Below are 20,761 nucleotides of genomic sequence, written 5' to 3'. Positions count from 1 at the left end.
ACGCGTTGGCCAACGTGTTGCGTTTTTGGACTCAGAAACTGGTATGACAAATTATTCACATTCCACATTCCCTATTCCACATCCCCCACTCTCCGTTTCCCATTCCCCATTCTCGATTTTTGATCCTGTTCAGAATAACTTTAAGACAAAGCCACATAAATAAAACCCGATTTTGCCACAAAAGAGCGTATTAACTCGCCCGTCAAAAGTCCAATATTCGTTTTCTCCCGGTATCGATCTATCGCTGACATGAAATTCGAGACATGGCTTAATTATTCACAGCTGCTGTTTTGTTCTCCTTAATGTGACCTAAAGGGACAACGTTTGCTGTCAAATGCGATCCTTCAGCGCTGAATAGTACTGTACAGTTGTGAAGAAAAAAATACGGCCGAGGAATTCCGTAAATACAAATTTTGCGTGTCGTGTTTGCCCCTATATAGAAAGCCAATTGAATTTTTCTTAACAATTTCTTCAACATTTCCTTAAAAAAGCAAAGTGCGGAAAACTTTAGAAAGATATATATCTACAAGGTTTTCATTAAGATTCAAAGGGTTTTTTCCTCTCCCGTCCCAGGTGTATAAAAAAACTAATCTTGACTGAAAAAAATCGGCTAAAAAGATATCAGCCTTTTTGCTATCATGTCTTCTAACACAAACAATTTGCCGAGAATATCACCTGTGATAATAATACCTTAGTCACAAAATTTCAATCGACTTACAAACAAAAATTGGTTTTAAACAACTGTTAGGCACAATGCATGCTGATGACGGTGAAAAAAAAAACAGTACAAGGTTCGTATCGCATCAGTTAAATTTGTAAATCAAGTTACCTTGCCAAGGAAGACCGCACACTCGCTGACCTCAGAACCAAAGTCAGGGTTTTTTTTTTTCTTTTAATAAACCTTTCGCCTCGTTTATTATACATGAAATTGAAATATCATTATTAAGGTTTTTAAAATTCCATTCAGTTGATTTCTAAATACAAACAAAGAGTCTTTTTGAAAGGCCGATCGAAGTTTTAGTAGTAGTTCATTACGTTAACCAATCAGTTTTCTCCATGTAGATTGATTTACCCTTAAAACACCTTGAACATGTCAGGGCTTCCTAATGTTTCATCACTTCAGTAGCATAAAGCAGCATTTTCGTGGTTGGAAACTTATCACTCTCGTCTATATCTGCGATATTAGTAATACTCGGTAATTTCTCTTGATCTCCCATTGATTATTTATCCCATCTGAATATAGCCAGCTTTAAAAGCCAATACCAAAACTCTCAATACATTGTATATTATTGGAATAAGATGATCTGTCCGACATTACTTCAAAGTAATTGAGTGTGGACACTTCGCAAATATCACAAAATATCGCTTGTGATTCAAAACAACAGTTGTTGTTTACGTCTTGCTGTCGAAATCTTCCGGGCGAACCTAACAAAAGTAGGTTTCTCGTATATTCCTATTATTTTTGAAGACAAAATCAAAGTCTCTTCGAGATGTCGACGTTTTTGCATGAAGTGTGAGTCGAAGGTTTATCCTGTGCATTGTTCTTCGGACTTATCATTACAGTTTCTTTGTAGTTTAGTTTAACAATTTCCTATCTTCGCGGAGGAAATGCAGCCATATAATTTTGTCAAAAATGGCTCGTCCGCGCCGGGTATTTATACACATATTCCTTAACATTACACAAATAAACAGTGCAAATTTCACCGAGATCTGACAATTCTATACTTTAAAATTGCAAGGACCTTTCGAGGCAGTCGATTACGGCAGCGAAATTAGCAAATGAAACAGAAAATATGCATTCGACGCTTTGTTTTTGCGACGCCATATTTGAATTGTTATAGCCGGGTAGATCGCTGTTCATGTGTTCAAGGCCGTATCGTTACGATTGCTCCACGAAAAAGCACGAAAAATACGGATATTTCCGACTACTGTCGGGCATAAAAAATCGTTACACTCAGCTGCGTTTTGTCTAGGCTCTGCGAGGGTCGGATATCAAGACCCAGGATTAAACAAAAGCCATATATACAGTGAATGCTTTCGATTATATTTGAAGATGAATACGAAAGAACTCTGCTGATCCACTCGAACTGCGTAGATACGATCGCATGTTGTAAAGCCGATTCATGCAACATTGCTGTCATACCCTGTCAACGCGAGGTCACGTCCCTAACGACCTAGGCTGATGACGAAATAGAGTTGCGCTTACATGTAGCGACCAAATTGGCCTAATTTTTAACCGCTCCTAAGCTAAAAGAAGCCCCCATCTCTTACATTTGCTTTACTTCAATAATATCTTTGAAAAGAGCGAGTTTTTTGGTATGGTTTATTTTTGACGTTTGTAATTTTTAAACGATGTAAGTGCTTGTGATTATTTATTCGTGTTTTATTTACGCAATCCATTGTTTGTGCGACGCTTTTTATAGATCGCCTTTCAGACACTGCGTTGAGATAAGAAAGCTGACATGTCACTTTTAAAATTGTTATATAACGTTTGTAAATGTGACAAGTCACGTTTTTTTCACGAGATCGCAAGTGATCACCCACAGCGGAAAGTAATCCCTTGAGAAATTAAAACAGTCCCTTGATAAATTAAAAAAGTCCCTTGAGAGTTTACAAATATGTGGTTCCAAATTTTGTCCACTAACCCCTATTCTACGTTTTTAGCTTGTAAACAAGCAAAAAAGTCGAAAAAATGAGGTTAAAGTCAAGGAAAACGTACTATAGCAATAATTCTTTATTATAAATTGTTTTCTAATGCAATGTTATGTGTGTTTTTAACTATTTTACCTTTAATAGAGATGTGGCACTTTGACAAACAAGGTAGGCTGATCTTTTACATCTGCCGGAAGTACGAACAGAAGCAGCGAAGAAGTCTTTTTATTATTCAGGTTGCCAAATTTATTAATGTTTTCAAAATAATATGTAATTTTTAAATTTTCCGATTTTAAACACATGCAACATAATTTAGCTTAAATCTTAGTATTCTTATATATTTTAATACTTTCAACTTCCATTTTAGGTACACTGTAAGGTTTCTTGTAATTTTGTTTTAATTTTTACTTTTTACTAGGGCCTCAGTTCCGACAACAGTTTTAAATGTTAAAGCTGATGGAGTTACCCTGTTGAAAAAAGGCTTACTTACTAATGTTTCCCTATTGTAATGTAAAATCAGGATGAAAATGCAACGATTACTCGCGTAAAAGCGTCCAGTAAAAGTAAACATTACCAAGATATAAAACTGTCACTATGATATATTATTGTAATTAAAATGCGTGGCTATTTGGTGTTGTTAGCCAAATGTTCTTATCTACGCAATAAGGATAATTCGGCCTGACCGATGACAAGTTGATGATTATGTTGAAATGTTTCTCTCTGATAGTAAGTTGAATTACATGCCAGACATTCATATTGGTCTATTTTGCAAAGAAACTAGATCCCAATCACAGGTTAATCTGCTGTGACAGAATTCTGAAACCTACATCGTTTGGGCCATTAAAATGACAGTTTCAGGTGCGCGGAATAATTAAGCTAAATTTAACATATATAATTCTCCAAAGTTCTCTTTTGAAGGGAGGAAGGAAACAGAGAGAGACAGTTTCCATTTGGGAACCAACAAATTATGCATTAATGTGGGTGAAAATGGCGAAACAGTTTGTTTCCTTTTTGCAAGCAATAGGGAAAAAAACTATTTTTTCCGCTCAAGTTTAAACCTTTAAAGTCATCCATTTTCTTTTCGTTACACTTTTTCACACTGTCTCTAGCACCCTTAAACAGCACTGTAAACAGACGTATATTTATTATATTATAAGTTTATACCTTCGGAAAGTCGACCTTATTTAAGGTTTTGACCTTTTTACTGCTGTACAACAGCTCCGAACTAGATCTGCATTTTGTTTTTTCTGAGAGGGCGTTGCTCTACCCAGAATATCATGACACATTAAAAAAAGTTTATATTTGTTAGTAGCAAGGGCTGGAACCGATGTGAGTCCGTTTAACTCATCATCTTAAATTTTCCGGATTACAAAATTACAAAATTCAATAAAGCGATTCTGCCGTCAGCTGCTTTCATTGATCCAAATAAATTAAGAAAGAGTTTGCAAGGCATGTCCTACAAGTCAACAGCAGACAAGGCAGTTTTCTCAGTTTTTTTTCCTTCAAATAAAGAAATAAAACATTGTAGTGGAGTTGCAATAAGACATAATAAATCGCGTTTACCTTGGTGAAATGAAAACTGCACTAGCTACTAGTTCGCTTTTCAGCTACTGTCATCCTTCGGCATTGCTCAGTTATTCGGACGTGCGTTTCAGAAAGCCGTCCTTGGTTCTACGTGATATAAACTAAATTTGAATAGAGTAGGAAAGCCAATACCTTTTTCAGTAAGCCAATCCGGTAATTTAGAGTAAAGTGTAGATAATTATATTTGAAGAAATATCTACATTTTAATTAAAATTTGAAGCTCTAAAGGATTTCTTTTCTTTCACGTGTAACGAGATAATAATAATTTAATTTCCCTGACCAAACTGTTTATTTTAGAGAATTTTTTTCTCACGCTGTTAATTAAAGAGATGATAATGTTTAGTCACCAAGGTATTCAACATCGACCTGAAAATAGAGACTGAATGTACGCTCGGTAAAAAAAAAAATGGTACGCATGAAGAATTCCACTTCAGGGCTATAAAAAACATAACTGGATTAATTAAGCGCTTCGCAGAATTATTTCGACTAAGTGAAAACCTTTACCTTGATTCATTTGTATAATCTGCAATTTAAATTGTCCGTCAAACCGCAGGTAACAGTAAGAACATTGTCACTTGGTCGTACTACAAAACTATGGTTTCACATCGAATTAGTTGACTGTGCAGAGAAAGAAAAAATACTTGTTTGTGATTCCCTTTTATGTAACTCATTTATCGGAAATTGTTAATGTGACAGTTTGTCCAACATCAACATCATGAATTACTTATTTTATTCTATTGAATTTTAAATAACACATTTTCCCACGATTGGTCGAAACAAGTGGTGACGTCACAACCCCAATAAAAACTTAACACTTAAATAAATAAAGAGCTGAGCTAACTGTAAATTGGTTTTCAAAGCAGATAAAAAGAAGTCAATCGATACACGTTAGTTCTTGTTCTTTTTTGTGACTCAATTTCAGCTCAAACGTTTCATTCATGCAAGCAGCGTTTCTCTTCAAGAAACTTCTCCACTTCATTGTGGGCAAACAATTTAGCACATCCAGCCGGTGTAAGGCCTTCTTTGTCGACTGCACACAAATCTGCTCCATTATCCAACAACAGGCGAACTACGTCAATGTGACCGGAGCCTGCAGACACGTGCAGCGGCGTGTTTCCACTAGAGTCAAGTGCATTGACATCACTTCCTGCATCAATTAAGACACGCACGATTTCTGTCCTGCCAAGGGCAGCAGCTGCGTGAAGAGCAACGCTGCCTTCAGAATCCTGTGCGTTGACATTAGCACCATGCTTAAGAAGCAGACGAACCATGGCCACATCACTTAAAGCTGAAGCCAGATGCAGAGGAGTGCTTCCTTCATTGTCTTTACTCTCCACGTCTGCTCCGCGTTTCATAAGTAGTCGAGCAGTGAACTTCCTATCAAAAACTGTGCAGATGTGAAGCGGAGTACATCCTTTGTAGTCTCTAGCCTCCAGATTGCTGCGAACAAAGTAACAATTTTTATGTTTACACCATGCAATATGGAAACAGTTTATAAATAGTTATTATCTATTAATACTTAAAGACTGGAAATCGGTGAAAAAAAGCTGATGAAAAGCCTCTTCTACCCCTTCCCATATACAATTCCTTTAAAGTAGTATTGTAGAATTCAACAAGTACCCGAAAGGAAATTCGTAGGGTATAAAATGTTTCCCTTTTGTTCACTCACGTTAGATCGTTGGAGCTTCTTTTAAAAGTCGCCGTCGAAACGTCAACAACAAACCAGCAGAAGATAAACCCTAAAGGAGCTGTATAGCTCGTCCAACTAAAATTAAACATCCTTGTAGGAAACTACTAGTTTGAGATTTATTCCAATTTGAACATTATATTGTACATTGTAAAAAGTGACTGCAGGCTTCCGAGGCATGTCATAGTTCAAGCTCAAGCGGATTCTCTCATCATTCTAGACTGGCAGTCACAAAATTCCTAAATGCTAACATCTTAAGTGCTGTTTTTTTTTATCTTGACTTAGCATAAATCCTTAAAAAAAGACAACATGCATTCTCCTTATACCTTCCGTGATCAATCATAACTGAAATGGCTTCTTTTCTCCCTGAACAGCAGGATACATGTAGAGGAGTACTTCCTTTATAATCTAGAGCTTCAGGATCGCTGCCATTCTTCAGCAGAGATCTTACAAGCGACTTGTAATTTGTAAGCAGAGCAGCAAGATGAAGAGGCGTACTACCCAGCTCATCAACAGCATTAATATCGCTTCCCTCGGCTATAAGTAACTCAGCAATTGCCTCTCTACCTCGTGCAATGGCTACATGAAGAGCGGTATCTCCGAGCTGATCACAGCAGTGAACATTGGCACCCGCCTTCAACAGAAGGCTGGTTGAATTTGTTGAAAATGTTACGTAAGCAGTTTGATGAAGAGGAGTGAAACCAAACTTATTGACGGCATTAACATCTCCACCACTGCTGATAATCGTTTCAAGAAGAGAGGGATTACGCACGGCGAAATGAAGGGCTGTGTTGCCATCTTTATCTGCAACGTTAACTTTGCTTCCATTCGTTATCAAAATGTTGGATGCTTGCGAAGTGTTGTTGGCAGCAACACTGACTAAAAATGGCGTTTGATTTCTGTTGTTGACAGCGGACAAGTCTGCTCCTCTATCAATAAGTCGTTGTATCATTTCTGGAGTTCCACGAGCTGCTGCTCTATGTAGAGGTGTGTCTCCATTCCTGTCTCTTGCCTTCAGCTCCAATCCTTGGTCCAAGAGCCAGTCCACAGTATCTATCAGATCCGTTGCAGAAACAACATGAAGAGTAGTTCGATCAGTCACGACATCGACAGCATGCAGGTCACCCCCATTCTCAAGAAATATCCTGATAAAAGTCTTCCAAAACATTGATCTTTTACAACCCAGTGAGGCCCCAAACACTGTTTTTCCACTTAAATCTGTTGCATTAATGTTGGCCCCATGACGAATGAGATAATCAACCAATTCTGTGCAGCCGCTCTTTGTTACCAAATGAAGCACACTTCTCCCCTTTTTGTCAACCGCTGTAATATCACTGCCATTTTGGACCAAAACCTCGGCAACATTAAAATGTTGCCCTGCGGCTGCGAAGTGCAACGGTAACCAGCCCTGGCAGTCAACTAAATGAATGTCAGCACCATGTTGAATCAACAACTCGACAGACTCTCTGTGGCCCCAGTAGGCAGCCGCATGGAGAGGGGTTCTATTTGCCATGTCCAGGGCCGACACATTGGCACCTTGCTGAAGAAGCCACTCAGTACAAGCTGTGTTACCAACAGATGCTACAAAGTGTAATGGGGTCTCTCCGTTTTCATCTGGCATGTTAACACCAGATCCATAGTGCAAAAGAATCTCACAAACTTCTGTTATAGCACCTCGATGTACGTGATGGAGGGGGTATCTTCCATAGTCGTCAGTCACGTTTACACAACTCCCATGATCCAACAATGTTTTGAGCAGAGGAATAGATTCAAACTCACCACGACGTAAACTCTGTACAGCAAGGATAAGAGGGGTATTTCCGAATTTGTCCTTTGCATGAACATTGCTTCCGCGTCGCACTAACAACTGAACCACGGGAAAATTGCCCACAACTGCTGCTGTGGCCAGGGCCGTTTGACCACTCTCATTTGTGACTTCAGTGTCAACACCATGTTCCAACAACACCAAAGCTGAGTGGACACTATTGTTAAGTGCAGCTGTATGCAAGGCAGTCATCTCATCGCCATCAGTTTTAATATTGGCATCAACGCCGCACCGAAGAAGCATCTCAGTAAGTTTGCCATTGTTGTTTTCGGAAGCGTGGTGAAGGGGAGAATAAGAATCAACATTTTCCACATTTTTTGTTTCACATCCAAGTTCAAGAAGAAGCTCAGCTGCTTCATTGAAATTCATTCTGGCAGCTGTAAAAAGAGGCGTTTCGGATCTGTCATTCTTGATATTGATGTCCGCTCCAAACGCAAGAAGGAGCTTAAAGATGTCCATGACACGGGCACGTTTTGTACACCGAAGAACAGAAGCTAGAGCTGTGTCCCCTGACATATTCGTAGCATTTACATTCACACCCTTTTGTAGAAGAAAAAGAACTGAATCGTAGTCTCCACGTTCAGCTGCAGAGGTCAGTAAAGCTTCACCATCTCCAAAGCATTGGTCCAAATTAAACATATCCGTCCTGGCAAGTAATTGGGGAATATCAAATAGTCCGGACTTGACAGCAAGTTCTCTGAGAGAAATGGCGTCTGAGGTATCGGCCCCACGCTCTATCAAAAGTTTGGCCACTTCACCTTCACCAGCTTTTAAGGCACAATACAGAGGGGAAATGCTTTGCCTTTGGTTCAACCTCTGAAAACCACCACCTTTTTTCTCGCTATCCTTATGTCCAGCACAAGTGACATCAATTCCATTAACGTTAGCACCTTGGTCTAAGAGAAAAGCGACCGCATCACATCGCCCAGCCCCAGCCGCTGCTATCAGCGGTGTCCTTCGATCTCTACTGACTGTATCCACAGAGAAGCCTCTGTCGAAAAGAAGTTGTAAAACATCTGTGAGACCATTCGCTGCAGCTGATACTAATAAATCTCCCTCCAGAAATTTAGAACAATCTTCTCTGTTTGTAAGATTGACATCACAACCCTTGTCAATCAAAACCTTAGCAGCAGCAGCATGACCGTCGCGCAAAGCGTAGAATAAGGGTGAAAAACCATATTTGTCTCGTGCGTTGATATCAGCGCCATGACTTAAAAGATAGTGGATTGTATCACATTGGCCTTCGTCCGCAGCGGTATGTAGTGGTGTTTGTCCACCGTTGTCCCTTGCATTAACGCCAGCTCCTTGTTCAACAAGAAAACGGACCAGCTCTAGACGTGAAGACAAGTGCAGAACTGTTTCCCCATCCGAAGTCTTGGCTAATAAATTTCCACATTTTTTGAGAAGAACTTTCACTGCGTCTATATGGTTTCCTTGAACTGCATGATGCAGTGGCAACAGACCCCCACAATCACCTGTATCTGAGTTGCCTCCATTGTCTAGCAACAGTTCAATGGTTCCAAGGTGTCCGTTTTGTGCTGCTAACATGAGAGGAGTCGACTGATAAAAGTTTACTTTTTTCGCATCCGCTCCACGCTCTAGTAAAAAACGAACGACCTCTGTGTGACCATTGTCAGCAGCCAGATGAACTGCTGAATAAAGTTCTTCACTCTCTTTCCAAATATCAGCTCCAAGTTCCATTAAGTAGAGTATATTTCTAATTTTCCCACCCATTGCAGCATAATGAAATGGAGTGTATCCCATACCATCCCGCATCTCTAGAGAGGCACCTCTTTCAACAAGAAATTCTACAACGTCTTTTTCGTTACATCTGGCTGCCAACATCAGAGGCGTTTCTTCGTTCTGGTCCGGAGGCACAGAATCAACATGCTCACCATAATCAAGTAACCTACGAAGATGTTCAACCCCTCCCTTTTTTGCAGCCAAGTGAAGAAGAGACGCAGGTTGGAAATGCTTTGTAATGTCACGAACAATTTTCCTTATCTGCTTCTGCTTTGTAGAGTCTTTCAGGCTTAACACGGCCGAAATAGATTTGCCACTAAAATCTGATGAGTTGTGCCCAATCTTAATGCTCAAAGCTATGGCACTGTCAAGTTTGTCTGGACTGTAATTTAAGATTGTGTTGACAGTCTCGATGTCCCCTTCAATACAGGCTGATTGTAGACAGCTTATACCACTCTCTTTGCCTGGCGTGGTTAATACATTAAAGGCCAAACTCTTCATAGACAGCTGAAAAACAATACAGGCCAATGAACTAGATTAAGTAAACCTTTACTGATGTCATGTACAACAACGCATATATATAGAAACAAAAACGTTTGCATTACAGCAAAGCATGGAGGTAACGAGAATAAAATAATAGATTTTTAAAAGAAACTTGTCTTGATATATTCAGCCATATCATTCAAACCAGATGTTACAGCAATGAAGAGAGCCTAAAGCGCAAACTCTTAAATGACCCAATTTCTCTATTGTAATGTGTGAAAAATGAATGCGAGATATGTTTTGATGACAGTTTTAGATGCAACCAATCAGAAATTCGAACATCTTTTTCAACACAATGCAAAAGAATGCCCTTACTATAAAGAAGTGCATTGTTTCTTTTTTTAAACCAGAAGCCGATCTTAGGGAGGGGACCAGTACACCCTCCCCCCTCCCCTCTTTGGGCCCTTGCTCCTCTTTCTTCTTGAAAATGCCCGCAATGATCAAAATACTTATAAACTAAAGAGGTGTTGTGTCCTACTGGTAAGAACATTGGGTATGGATTAAGAATTCTGGGTTTGAGCTCTGGCAATCTCTTACTGGGGTAATGCACCTATTAATGTTAAGCCCGAGGGGGGGGGGGGGGTCGGGCAGGGGGTGGGGATTTTGACATTTTCTATAAAAAAAAATGTCAAATTCCCCACCCCCGGGACAAAATAATTGGTCAAAATCTCCATGAAAGGTGGTCAGATATCCCTTCAAACCTTTATATATGACCAAAATCCCTACCCTGGGGAGCTACCTCACGATCAAATTCCCGTGGTTAGCCCGGCCCCCTCCCCCCCCCCCCCCTCGGGCTTAACATTGATAGGTGCATAATTTAATAAGCATACACATAAGTGCCAAATAGGAAGTCTCTCCAAAAGCCCTCAAACCCTTACTTACCCCCCAACCCCACCTGCTTTGCTAGGGAAATATTTGGGGATTAAATACTTGTGTGGGCAGTCTATGAGTTGTTAGAGCACTCAGCCCTTACAAATAATTTTATGTGAACTATCCAGATAAAAGTAATGTTTACTGCGCCCTTGTAAAAATGATAAACCTTAATTCTGTACACCCCCTCCTCCTCGGGCCCTTACCCATGCTCCTCTTTCTTCATGAAAATATCCCCAATGATCATGATACCTATAATCTAAAGAGGTGCTGTGCCCTACTGGTCAGAACATTGGGTTTGGAATAAGAAGTCTGGGTTTGAGTTCTGGCAATCTCTGGCTGGGGTAATTTAATAAGCATACACTTAAGGAGGCTCGATGTAGTTTTTTTTAGCTAAAGGGTGGTTGTTTTGAAAATTAAAATTATCTAGAAAGCCAGTAATCGATTTTTGCCAAAATACATCATAATGATCAAATATGACCATATGAGTTCTGGCGATCTCTGGCTGGGGTTATTTAATAAGCATACACAAAAGTGCCAAATAGGGAGTATCTCAAAAAGCCCTCAAACCCTTACCTACCCCCAACCCCACTTGCTTTGCATGGGAAACCTTATGGGATGAAATTTTTGTGTGAGCAGTTTATGAGTTGCTAGAGCACTCAGCCCTTACAAATAAGTTTAAGTGAACTATCTGGATAAAAGTAATATTTATTGCGCCCTCATAAAAATGATAAGCCTTAATTCTGTAGGCATAAACCTGGTAAAAACACTACAGCATTCATTTTACATTGGCAATATTAACAAAATAGGTTAAACGAACCTAATAGTGCTAGGTTTGTGTGTTCAACAGTGTGAAAATCACCAACTCAAATTCTACATGCATATACTATTGTTTAGTCTACAGGACTGGTAAAGCTTTTATAGTTCAGATGCGATCACACTTCCAGTTGTTACTGGAGAACAACCAGTATCAACAGCGACTAGTACTTCCTGAGTTCAAACCTGCTTTGAACTGAGTACTATAGTGACATATTGTTGAGATCATGACAAATTTGAATGAAAAAAGTTGTGGGAAAATTTCTCTAATAAGAGTAACCCAATTATTACCAAATATTTAAGTTCAAGTCAGAGGAACCCTGATCCACTTTCAACAACAAGTGCAGCACAAAATTTTAATCTTGAAAAAAAAACATCAGTTCATTATTCCAAAATTGTATTATTACAATGTTTATGTTGTGCTGGTGTAACAAGATACAAAATTATGGGATATACATGACTGTATAAACTGTTAATTTAGGTTTGAAAATCTCCATCATAGTATGGGAATAAACAAAATTAGTTAGCCTTAGTCTTATGTAAGGATACAAGTTAAAGTGTTCCCTATTCTTTCCCCATACCATGATCAACAGCCCTTAGCAGGTATGAGTCTTGGTTATAGTGTTGTTTAATTGTCCTTCCCACCCCCAGTGGTTTAGTCTGGTAAGAGATCAAGAATTTATTCAAGTTAACTAAGCATCCCAGATCTATAAGTAAGCAATATTCCTAACAGGACCTGGTGATAAAGATTAGATTAGTGCTGCTAGGGTACATTGAAACCCCATCTTATACCACCACTGTTAAAGTTCAGCCCTAACTTTTCATCTGAGAAACCTTTAATTCGATGAACTTGTTAATGTGATCAAGGACTACTCCTTTTGGAGTCCATAACCTTAACTTCTCTTTAAACTATAAATTTACCCCATCAATAACCCCACTTGAAATGCTTGATGAGATAAGAAACAATAGAAGGCAGACAGATCATGTCTAGTGACAATGAAAGGTCTCTGTGCCTCTCTGTGCAAGTTATACTCACATAACTGTTATGAGTATTAAAATTATGGCTAAGTTAGACTTGGGTCAATGCTGGTAAAGGCTCTTTCCATAGTTAATAGACTAACTATGCTCTTTCAGAGCAGTCAGCGATCCCATAAAACGGTTAAAAAGGAGTTCACAGGAGCTTTGTGCGTCTTCTGTTCCAGCTATCATGATGTATAGACATGCGGTTTGTTATATATTGTGTGCTTGATCACTGATGTTGTGACCCCTCCCTGTTCCCTCCCCTTTCTTAGGGTTGGTAAGTATACAGTCCACATAGGCGTACGGGCACTTTCCGACCTGGGGGGGCGGAGACCTTATTACCCGAATAAAGAGGCATATTAAAATAATGTTTTGTACAAACCTTGATTGTTCTTTAATTAATTTTGTGGTGTTGCGCAAAGATGCCAATGCACTTTACCCTTTTTCTTTGGAGATAGTTTGTTTATCCACCCCGGTTAAGCAAAAATTTAAGTATTAACAATTTATATTGTTTTTGCCCAACCTGCAAGTTATACAAACGCATATAAAACATTCAGGGGAAAATGGGTCATAACATTTCGTTGAAAGTTTTGAGCTAGCGCTTAGAATTTACTGATTTGATTCAAATGCATTAGCTTCTTCACCTTTGTAACAGCTTTGTTTCAAGGTCTTTCACTGGATACACTGCACACAAACGCTCGAGCTATGCAAAAGCCCAACTTCTGGGGTCGCCCTCACCAATTTCCTACTCACTTCAAAATGATTGCAACTAATCAAACTGAGGTGTCACGCAGAATTTGCGAGAAAAATAGGCTTTGGTAGATTGTGCTCCTAAAAGTGGCATATTATGCTACTAGCAGTGCTCAAAATTTTGCCAAATTATGCAAAAATTATGCCAGAATTCCCAAATTATGCTTCTGATTTCCGAAATTATGCTCACAAAATGACGTAGATTTTGTACATAGAGGTGCGCAATAACGACACCAAATTATGATGTTTTTCAAATAAACTGTTGTTGTAAATTTATTTGTGTTTTATGGCAGTTTGTCACGGCCGTCAGCTGTCCAAATTAGCTGCTCGCATCTCTGAACCTTTTGTAAAATGCCTCCAACGACTTAACAATCACAATTGTATAGCTAAAACACGCATTGCAAGAACAAACTACCTAAATTTCATTTATTTCTGTAGAAAGTACACCATATTTACTAAACTTATGAATTTATGCTCCAAAAAGTGCTAAAAATTGCTAATTATGCCGTGGCAGTGCTCGTTTCACAAATTATGCTTTTTAGCTACAATAATGCCAAAAATTATGCTAGCACAATCTGCCAAAGCCTAGAGAAAAATCGAACACGATTATAATAATTTGCGAGAGGAAACGAAAGTAATTACATGAGAAATTTAGACTTTTGAACCACAAAGTTCGGTATATTTCTAATACTTTATCTGTTGATGTAATTCGTTTTGAACGTAATGTTGAGATTTTGTCGGCTAATATTCTTTTTTTCTCTAGGCTTGTTGCCCGAATTCCAAGCATATTGCCCAAAAAATTTCGGTGCTGGGGGGCTGAAGGGGATCATTTGTTGATATACATATTTGTAATTTTTTCTACTGTTGAGCACTGTACTGCAAATATCTGTCACAGTTAAACACCTGATAAAAAAAGCTTTTCCGTGTTGCTAAATATTACAAAACCGACGGCGAGATTCTGGAAGCCGAGCCGAAAAAATGTGCGCGAGTTTTCGTCGTGTGCGCGGATTAGGCTACATTACTGTTTCAGAAATGCTGGAGGCAATGTAAGAGAATGATCTATTTTATAGGTTTTCAGAGTTTCCTTACGTGGTTCATATCCATGCAGTGATACCTGCTACATCGTGTTCTGCAGAACGATCATTCAGTGCGTTGCGCAGATTGAAAACCTACCTCCACAGAACCTGATGGGGCGACAACGTGCCAGTAAGGCCAAGTAAAAAAACCAACCGCCCGCTTCATTTTTTGGGCCGCCTCTCTCTTTTTTTATAATTTGTTTTTGGAAAAGTTAGAACGAACAATTATTTTGAAAGTTCGCTTCTGGCCTGGAGAATTTGACGATGGAGGAAAAAACATTGATATTCGAACAACACAGTATGGAATGCAACAAAATAATAGATAATTAAAAAATAACAAAAAATGCGCCCGCCCGCTCTCTCTTTTATAGGAATCCGGACAAGAAACATTTGTTTTTATACTTGGCCTAAATTAGTACTTGTCATCGCACTTATTAGCATTTAATGGGCATATTCCAACTCTGTAATCAACATTGACATGGATCGTATTGTTGACATCTTCGGCCGTCGAAATGGTAGAGACAGCTATTTCTTTTAACGTGTTTTAAGAGCTCATATGATAGGTTCTTATATAAGAATTTTTCACTTCATTTGTAAGCCTTTGTTAGTGCATCGTATGACCCTTGTTCCTTCTTGACTGTTTCGTAAAAATTTGGGCAACTTGCGAGAATTTTTTGGGCAAATGTCTCACCGCCCCCCTGGCAAAAAATTGCCCGTACGCCTATGACTATAAATGAAATACATATTATACAGTATTTCTGTTAATATTTTAACATTTTCTGTGTGTTTTTGGACATAAAAAGGCATGTGATTTTTTGCGGGAATAGTTTTGGTTCATTTGACCACGATGATTATTTTTGGTCTTGTTTTGATCCATAGGGTTTTTGGGTTATTTAATTTTCTGGCTTTTTCGCACTCCCCAGTCACTTCCCCACTAAAAGTTGTAGAAAACATTTCAGATTACAAGGGGTGCCAAGCAAAATATTTGTTATGTAGGGGGAGGGGAAATGGACAATTATAACAGAAAGTAGAGACAATTCATAGATAACCCTGAATGGTTTTACATAATCTCCAATATAAATTGCCTAATTAAGCCCATGGATACCATTCAACAAGTAAAATTATATCACAATCAAGGCCAGAAGGCATGTAAGGTTTAATAACTTGTCTTCCCTGAAATGCTCAGGCAGGATCAAGATTTGTTTTAGTAGTAAGTTTGTGTTCATAACTTTTTTATTTCTTATTTTGTTTCTTTCAAGCCAGGCCTGTGTCCAAATCACGAAAGAAACAAAATAGTTATAACCATACAGAGAATATCATGATACCTGCAGCCAACGCTCTTAGAATATATGAGTCTTCCAGAAAACATACCAAATCTTCCAGTTCCTACACAAAATGCCCAAATAAAAAGGGTTATGTTTGAAGCATTTAGTTTCACACCCTTTTACATTTTCGATGATTCCGGAAGGAATTCGGGATGTTTGGTAATACAGTGGAACCCTGATATAACGATCCTCGATATAACAATATTCCCGGTATAACAATGAATATTGTATGTCCCGGCAAAAGTTACAGTAAAATGTATGGGACAGAATCCCGATATAACGATCTTCGATACAATGATAATCCTGATATAACGATGAGAATTTAGCGAACTGAATGTAAAATCTTCCCCGATATAACGATATTATCAGTTCACAGTCACAATTTAAGTAAAGCATTGAATTTAATCCAATAACATGACAGTAATCGAGTAATCTCTAACGTTTCTGACAACAGCTTTGTACGATAATATACGAAAGTGAGACTGTATTCAAAGCGTCTTTATCCAGTAACACAGTATATGTTAGGTTTACCCCGATATAATGATATTTTTGGTTAATTTGCGGCCATATTGTTATATTGGGAGTTTCGATATAACGATTCCTCGATATAACGATATAACTTTACTGCTCCCTTGGCATATCGTTATATCGGGGTTCCACTGTAGTGGAATCAGTTGACCCTTTTTGGTCAGCCATTTTTGGGGTCAAAATAAAGAGCCTTTTAATAGGCAAATTTGTTATCTCCCAGATTTCATTTTTTTTTTTTAGGCTGGAATTTTATACAGAGTTGAAGGGCTGCAAATAACAGTAGGACATCAAGCACTGGCTGACCACAATTTGCCAATGTCCTATAAAATTCCAACTGTGGTCGGACACAACTTTTTTTTTGCTTTTTAGTGCAAACACCAGTGTTTGCGTTGACAACACATTAGATTAGCAGGTTCGCATATCAAGCAGTACTGTAATATGATGCCCAACCTCACTTTTGTTTTGTCCAATCAAACTGGTGACTTAGTCGGACGTTTGGCCTTTCAAGGGAAAAAAATTATTTGTAGCCCTCAGGAGTCAGCAAATTCAAAACCTCGTCACCTCCCCAAAAAAACATGCACCCTTATCCCTGTGAGGTCCAGCAAGATTCATTCTTCAAATAATTTCAATATTCTTGGGGACTGGTCAATAAGTACAGGGGGGGTGGGCCGGAGCAGAAAAGGGGTGGGTCATCTGATTTTGAGCCCTCGAAAAAGGGTGGGTTATGTAATTTTGATCTACACGTAGGGGGTGGGTCATCTTATTTATTCACTAATTTCAAACTTTTATAGTTCCAAGAAAAGCTGTATTCATCCGTATATAAGATTTATAAATTTCTCCATGTAAGCATTTTTAATGAATTTCTCGCGGTTTCAGAAGGCCCAAATATGAAAATGTCTTGGGGGATGCATGCCCCCTGACCCCCCTAGATGGCTTGTGATCGTAAGTCTCTCTTCAACCTGTATAGATTCACACTAGGCTTTAAGCCTTTTAATACCAGTAAACCGAAACACCTTGCAAATATGAATGATGGACAGTGGTTGTACATGTAGGTTCTGTTATCAATTTCTGTATAAAAATATCAACTCTTCAATGAATTAATATTATACTTTTTTCAGTTTTTGCATATGTTTGTGTCTAAATTTACCCATGGACTTTACACACAAACATGTGGAAAACTTACAAAAGATTAGTAGAAGAAGTAATAAATTCATTCTTCTTTGCTGTAAAGAAACCGGAAAAGACGTACAAGGAACAGCAGCGTCCAACAGGGAAAATTAGGGTGGTATATGAAGGGAATTTCACTTAAAAACTGATGTCAAATCCAAAACCTCCAGCCCCTAACAGATAATAGCGAAATGATTGGTTCCTTGATTTTTTAGCAAAGGGGGTGGGTCATGTAATTTTTAACCCCCTATCAGGGGTGGGTCAGTCAGTTTTGAGCCAGAAGGAAGGGGTGGATCAAAAATGTTCGAGCCACCACTTTTCCAATTGCTCCGGCCCACCCCACCCCCCCCCCCCCCCCTGGTACTTATTGACCAGTCCCTTATCACCTATCTGTCTGACAACACAGGTTATTTTAAAAACATAGAGGTTAATTAAGCCAAAAAAAGTCTCTCAGAAGGGTTATAAATCCCCAGGGGACACTTAAGGGAAGTTTAGGCGGGGGTGTGCTACCAAAGGCCTTCAAACCCGGACCTTGTATAAGCCAATTTCCATCATTTTGCTAGCCTGTTTAAGAAAAGAGACCTGGTTAAGAGTGCAACCCAAACATAACACCCAGTTTTAAAAACAGACAATGTGTACAAATAAAAAATACATTTTGTATCTTGCTTGCTTGTGTTCTTGGATTTTTTGTCTCCCTTGTTTTTCATGTCACATGCAGGAAGTATACATACAGTAGCACCCCACTAACTCGAACTAACTTCCCTTTCCCTTGGATTTGATACCACTTTTCAGTCATTTTTCCTAGGTTAACTCGAACTTGGATAACTCAAAAACCCCACTAACTCAAACTAAATTTCATTTCCCTTGATCAAAATTTGGGTCAAATTTACCAGATGCCAATTGATTAGAGCAACAAACAGATCACATATTTGACAAACTTTTCCAATCTTATCACAAGAATTTTTGATTGTGTTAGAGTTTTTGACAGGAGTAAGTTTAATTTGCACTGTACTGTATACTGAAGTGCTGAAAAATCAGTTAACTATCAATTATTAACTTGGCAAATTAAATATTCAATCGACCCCGATAAATCGAAGCCCCGCTAACTCGAACTGTTTTTCATTTCCCTACAGAATTTGAGTTACTGGAGTTCTACTGTAATACAATTGACTTAGATCCTAGCTCTCCTCAGGGAGAATAGGGCCATACATAATGCAATACGATTTAAAGATGATTTCCAGTCCGTACTGCGCAATCTCCGCCTGCAACGTTTGTGAGTCTCACAAACAGAAGAGTGTTTACTAGCAAAAATAAAAATTTCGGGACAAAACTTACCTTTTTCTTCATTATTAACGCCAGATATCCTTGCGAAACAATAATAACGAGTAAAAGAAGCTTGACGGTATTTCAAACGGACCTTTTAGCTCATCGTGAATTCTTGAACGAAACGATCCGTAATGGCGAACTAAAAAACTTCATGTACCCTATCACCGAAGTGTAACGTTTCAACGAATTCAAAACAAAAATGAAAACAAACCCTGAGTCTGCGCAGTACGGACTGGAAATCATCTTTAACAAAAACTATTGGTACCACACATATAGACTGCACAATGCCAACATTCACACCCTATTCAAGACTTTTGGTCCGGAAACAAACACTGTTTAAGAGGCTGAATAGTAAGGCTTGAGAGCCCAAAAACCATGTGGGCGGCACATACCCATTTAGGCCAAATAAGGGAGTCCCCTGGGGGGTAAATCACCCCTCTCTTCCCTTTCATGTAGTTGTAAGCCAAAAGCTCTAAGATTTTTGTGGCTGTTTTTCGATAGAGAAGAAAAAGCTTTTACATGTACACACTTTCCATGCTATGCACAAGTAAATGATGATGTCACGTGGGGAATTTCAGTCAGAAACTGAAAAGGAGGTATTAAGAAAGGAAGTCGTTAATTGGAATCCCCTGTGATTCATTTGTGTTCACATATTGCGCAGCAAAATTAATTTTCTAGTTCCACAGATGTTTCTTTTAAGTTTTAGCTCGTTTTAATCATCCACCAACCCCCATACCACTACCCCGTTGGGATATAAAGCTTTATAGCTTATACTTTTTTCGTGGTAGTTCCGAAAGCATATTTTCCAAATTTGTGGTGCTAGTAAAATGAGAAATATAACTTAAATCATTGAAAGCTTACCACTCGTCTTCCGATGGAGTCATTCATGGCTTTCTGCGATTCAAGAAAGACAAGCAGAACGAAGCAGAACTTCTTCCTCTGTTCACGTGAGGTCTTACACGATGTAGGTATCAAAGCGCGCCGCTGACTTCACTTCCTCCTGCGATCAAGCTCTGCTTCCGGGACAAGGCTGGGCTAAACACCCTATATCAGTAAATGCTCGCTAAAACAAATATAATGGCACTTAACGAATTACCCAATTATTAGTGAACAAGTTGTGATCATCTTATTGGTACAGCAGGTGACCTCTGCAAGTGCGCAGCCTGTTTAATTTACTTACGGTGCAGCCCCACTTTGATCAGCATGTCAATACATGTATACAACTTTTTGCAAAATTTAAAATATTCTCCGTAGGGTCAAGGCCCGAGAGAGCTTATCAACAAAGTTTTCTACGGGGAGGCTCCGCCCGTTTTATATACCGTTTTTGGCAAAAATGGTAAACATTTCATATACCGGTACCTTCCCGTATATAGTAGAAAATGGTACCCCTTCCATACACCTAAAGAAGAAATATTGCATCGCTCTTGTGAATTTTTCACTTAAGTAATAACCAGCTGTTAGGTGCGTCTCTAAGAGGTATTTTAAAAGCCCTTTTAAATACCTAATTAAAAGTTTTTCCTGCCCTTTTTTTACAGTTCACCTCGCCTTGTTTAAATACCTCCACCCCTTAGCTTGAAAAGAGCCTCCTTGTATAGTCTCATGTACAATCAGTGCGACATATTTTGCGAGTCTCAGACTGCAAAGATCGATCTCGTGCTTTTCTTTCTGATTTGAATTTGAAATGGCCGAGCTACTGATTAAAACATTTGCTTCGCCACATGTCTGTTCTTCTCTTCGGTGGAAATCCGTCTGCGTTCATAGTTCAGAGAAATCGAAAGTTGAGAATCGTTGTCTTAAAGTAAGGGACTATCTCTTTATTAGGCTCATTCTCTGTTCAACAGAAATAGTA

The 20,761-nt window shown here is 38.8% G+C and overlaps 1 protein-coding gene across 1 annotated transcript; it reads right to left on the bottom strand.

Moving 5' to 3' along the window:
- Positions 1 to 4,947: 4,947 nt before the first annotated feature.
- Positions 4,948 to 19,847, bottom strand: LOC144643640 (uncharacterized). The gene is made up of 3 exons (XM_078502958.1): positions 19,774 to 19,847; positions 6,250 to 9,998; positions 4,948 to 5,676 (listed from the first exon to the last, which is right to left on the bottom strand). Exons 1-3 carry the CDS (start codon positions 19,798 to 19,800, stop codon positions 5,169 to 5,171), a joined length of 4,284 nt encoding a protein of 1,427 aa, XP_078359084.1. The 5' UTR covers positions 19,801 to 19,847; the 3' UTR covers positions 4,948 to 5,168.
- Between the last annotated feature and the right edge of the window lie 914 nt (positions 19,848 to 20,761).

Source organism: Oculina patagonica, chromosome 2 (assembly GCF_052425735.1).
Source record: "Oculina patagonica isolate OP01 chromosome 2, crgOcupat, whole genome shotgun sequence".
In the NCBI taxonomy this organism is placed as follows: Eukaryota; Metazoa; Cnidaria; class Anthozoa; order Scleractinia; family Oculinidae; genus Oculina; species Oculina patagonica.
Note: the sequence above shows the minus strand (reverse complement) of the source record. Positions and strands in the feature narration are given on the sequence as shown.